The sequence below is a fragment of the Mercenaria mercenaria genome, chromosome 10, assembly GCF_021730395.1.
Source record: "Mercenaria mercenaria strain notata chromosome 10, MADL_Memer_1, whole genome shotgun sequence".
Classification (NCBI taxonomy): domain Eukaryota; kingdom Metazoa; phylum Mollusca; class Bivalvia; order Venerida; family Veneridae; genus Mercenaria; species Mercenaria mercenaria.
This window is the reverse complement of record NC_069370.1, coordinates 21,094,057-21,098,423: the sequence shown is the minus strand read 5'-3', so window position 1 is coordinate 21,098,423 and position 4,367 is coordinate 21,094,057. Positions and strand designations below refer to the sequence as shown.

Below are 4,367 nucleotides of genomic sequence, written 5' to 3'. Positions count from 1 at the left end.
CCTTCAATTTTGTTTTTACAAAAAGATTATTTGTTTTATACAGTCATCAACTCTTACCCTGCATTACAGCAACAATTTCTAACCAGTGCAAGTCATTACTAACCTGCAGCAACATGTCCGATACTGTTAAACTTTAGACTCTAAATTTTAAATTAATTTTTCCGGTGAAAACAGTACTGTACATATTCTGAATGATAGACAAATTTGATAATAAGCTGAAGTAAGGTAAGGGTTCATGTTGCTTCCAACAATTCCAGAAATAAAGTATAGAACGTATTTCAATATTGTTTGCTTACTGTTACCATCTTTTAAGCACCAAAGGCTCAAAGTGAGCTTTTGTGATTGTTTAGTGTCCGTCGTGTGTCCTCCACAATTTCTAAACACAGTCTTCTTCAGAACTAATGTCCTCATTTATACAAATTTTCAGAGAGGCCCTTTTCAACATTGCTAAAAGATTTAAAACACAGGTTTCTGCCCATATACGTATAACTTGTGCTTCAGTTACATCACGCCGACCATATTTTTTAAAGATATTTCTTGTTTTAAATCTGTTTTATCTCTTTCAGCTTTTTTCTGTTTTTAGTCTTTTGCTATTTCATTTTTATTATATTTTGTGTTTTTATTTTTTTTTATTCAAAGACATTAGTTTAATCATACATGTACAAACATAATAATAATAACAATTCAGTCCGAATCAGAATCAAATTCTTATATACTTATATACACAATATTGTACATGTTAAGGAAATTTTGTTGAAAAAACACGAGCTGCACGAGAAAATGGAAGTATAAATTTGTGTAAATATAAATTAGAAATTGGAAAGTTTTAACTGATCAAATGTAAGTATACATACTTTGATACTGCACTGTATACAAGCTAATTCCATATAAATATACACGGCTACACTAATGAAATAATCGATATGAATAATCAGCCTAAGGTCAACCATCGCGGTCAAGTTGAGACTATTATATCCGGCATATTAAAATAGCCATGATTTAATTGAAGGGAATACCATGTTTCCCTAGGGTGTCAAGGCTAAGAAATCATTTAACGCTGTGGCCATCGCTGAATACAATATGTCGCAATACGTTTGGAGCAATTTGTTGTTTATATATTTCTTTGTGTTGGCATTATTAACACAGGAATGTGCTATTGTGAGTAAGTACTTATTTCTTTAGAAGTCGATAAAATACTTCCTTACGAGTCAGCTGATTCTGTTGCATCCAGGTGTGAGTAAAGAAATATGTAGTGATTCAGACGCATGCCTTACAGTAGCTCCTACATCCGACATAGGACTACGTGAGAGTTAGTAAACTGTACGTAAGAGTTAATAATATACGTATGAACTGTTATGTCAAACGTAGGAGTTAGGTATTAGATATATTAGACCTATTTTTATATTTAAAGACACTTAAAGACCGCTATTGTAATGTTTAATAACATTAACGTTGACAAAACATAAACTGTACTGTGTGTAAAGTTTAAAATACTGTATAGCTAATATGTATAGCTAAGCACAGAACAAGTGAGTGCTTACGAGAAAAGACGATCGTTTTTAAAACAAACACGTGTATAAACTGTATATTACATTTTATTGTGAATATAGCTATCTAAGCAGTTAATTTATACACACAGTCAATTTAATTTATTTTGTAAGAATATTATCTACATTTTGAGTTAGTATCGAAATACATTTTAAATTGTAAACTACTTTATCATATATCTAAAAAGTATATAAATTCTGTAAGCAAAATAATCTGCTTGTATTTCACAAGTAGATATAAAAAAATCCGTTTTGTACCTTTTGTATTGTATGTTTACGATAATACGTTCATGCCTAAGCATGATCTGACACAGTTCTATAAATAGCACACACAAAACTTTCCTTATCGATAAACATTGTTTATTTCAAAGTGATCGAGTTTTTATTTGTCTAACTCATTTCTATTTATCTAGGACTTATGTATGTACATATACAATTTTTCAAAATAATGCGTAACTGAACAAGACATTTTAAAATAGTTTAATGTATTGATGAATCAAAGCTATTCGTCGTAGAATGATTACTGCCAAGTTTACATTCCTCTAGCAAAGATTTCAAAGTAGACATTGAATATTCAATTTATTAATCAGACGGACACTTGACTATGAATGTCTGCAAGATCTGAACACAAATGCAATGATTTACATCACAAAGGAGTCAAAATGTGGTCCGAAAAATTCTGAATTTCGTCGTTTTGAAAAAACCTTAGCAATAAACCGCGGCAATATGTTCATGAAAAATGCAAACTTTGAGAAAATGACATGTTTGGGCAAGAACGAGATTGCATTGTTAGATGCGTTTGAATTAGTCTTCTTTATAACGCGCACTGACTATTTTGCAAATAAGTATTTTTACATATCTTTCAAAAATAGATAAATTGAAAGGGAGTGTGGAGAGCTGTATCGAAGGTATTTTTAAATTACATTATATTAAATTAGCTGGTGGTTATTTTACTTACTAAACTTTCGAGTAGTCCCATACTGAAAGTCTCTGAAAAGATGCGACGAAAATAAAGGACCGAATTTGTGTTTTACATTAACTCTAATGCATGTCATTCTTTAGAAGTTAAAATATATCTGGTCGTGAAACGAAACTGGATTTTTATACGCCCGAAGGGGGCGTATTATGTCATGACGTCGATGTCCGCGTCCGTCCGTTTGTCCGTTAGCAATTTCTTGTCCGCTCTGTAACTCTTGAACTTCTTTAAGGGTTTTAAAGAAACTTTACACAAATGTTCACCACATCAAGACGACGTGCAGAGCGCATGTTCTGGATGGCTCGCTTCAGGGTCAAGGTCACACTTAGTTATCAAATGTCATACCTTCGAGCGTATATTGCTCCATATTTCGGTGCTCTTGTTATCATTAACAATAATCTTCTCCCACGTTTCTACATTTTATTTTTTTGGGTAAAAGACTATAGGTTCTTTCAGTTGTTGTAAAATCCTACATCCTACTGTAAATGCGATAACGAAGCTCTTAAATTACTACGAAAACAGGTACTTCCAAACGGTGATACATTTCAAAATGGTAAAACAAATATGATATTACAAAAGACTGTGTTCCTACATCTACGTATACGGTAATGCGCACAGTCATACCTTCTGCACGAGGACCATCTTTTAGTATGGTGACTGTATGAAATAATACTAACAAAGTGACAGAAATTTCGCAAAGTAATTTTCATAGATCTCTGGCGCAGTATAAAGTGCTAAAAGGTCAAATTACTGATTAAAATTCAGTGAGAACTGCAAATAACGAAATACAAGTTCTGAGCATATTATGTGTTTCTAAAACGGCTGACTATAATTTGAGAGAATAATAGTTTGTGGTTTGCGTTGTTTGAAAACGTTATCATCAGACATCTCGCGAAATATTGCTTTTCTACTTCCTACGCAATATGTTTATGATAAAATACACAGGCACATCTTTAAGTTCAACTCTCATGTACATGTTTTAATTTTTCGTTGAAGATGGAATTCCCTTGCGGCAAGGCGAAAAGAATAATCACCCAAATATCCACCTGCAGCATGAACCCACTAGACCGACGCTGGATGGACTGCCCGGAATGCAAGCTACTCCCAGTGGTTTTCAACCTGATGATTCTGTTCATAAACCACAAGGAGAGGATCATCCAGATCCGAGACCGATGACCTGGCCACCAGCACCTCCTCCCCCTGATCATTTGGACTTGTAGTGACTATAGGTTCTTTTAGTTATTACAAAATCGAGTGTACTTTAAATTCGATGACGAAACTCTTTTAAATAACTGCCAAAACATGTATCCGGGAGCAGAGTATTTCTATCTGTACTTTCGAACAGTGATATATCTAAACATGATATAAAAAAGACTGTTTTCCTACATTAACGTAGAAGTTAACGTGCATAGTCATATCGTCTGCACGAGGAACATCTTTTAGACCTTTGCAACAACGATGGTGACTATATGAAATACGTTTTGCTAATCGTCCTATTTATTCATTTTGTTGGGTTTAACGTCGCACCGACACTCCAGCTTTGATCTCTCCAGTAAATGTATGATTTTTTTTTAAGATGGAATTCCCGTGCGGGGATGCGAAACGAATTGTCACCCAAATATCCACGTACAGCATGAACCCACTAGACCGAAGTTTGGACCGCACAATAAATATTTTACTCCCAGGGGTTTTCAACCTGATGATTTTGTTGACAAAGCACCGGGAGACGATCGTCGACATCCGGGCCCAGGACTGAGGAACTGGCCACCAGCACCTCCTCCCCCTGATCATTTGGACATCATTGTGATTATCGCTGTACATGAATGCGACGATGGACACCGTTG

The 4,367-nt window shown here is 34.4% G+C and overlaps 1 protein-coding gene across 1 annotated transcript; it reads left to right on the top strand.

Annotated features, from left to right (window-relative positions):
- The first annotated feature begins 1,062 nt into the window (after positions 1 to 1,062).
- LOC123560467 (uncharacterized) lies at positions 1,063 to 3,937 on the top strand. Its single transcript, XM_045352653.2, has 2 exons — positions 1,063 to 1,162; positions 3,520 to 3,937. Exons 1-2 carry the CDS (start codon positions 1,081 to 1,083, stop codon positions 3,741 to 3,743), a joined length of 306 nt encoding a protein of 101 aa, XP_045208588.2. The 5' UTR covers positions 1,063 to 1,080; the 3' UTR covers positions 3,744 to 3,937.
- Positions 3,938 to 4,367: the final 430 nt, after the last annotated feature.

Bases quoted from the DNA above. Each gene is read 5' to 3' on its own strand.
- LOC123560467 (XM_045352653.2), top strand. From the start codon at position 1,081: ATGTCGCAATACGTTTGGAGCAATTTGTTGTTTATATATTTCTTTGTG. The intron at 1,163-3,519 runs GTAAGTACTTAT...TTTTCGTTGAAG, and splicing joins ACAGGAATGTGCTATTGTGA to ATGGAATTCCCTTGCGGCAA.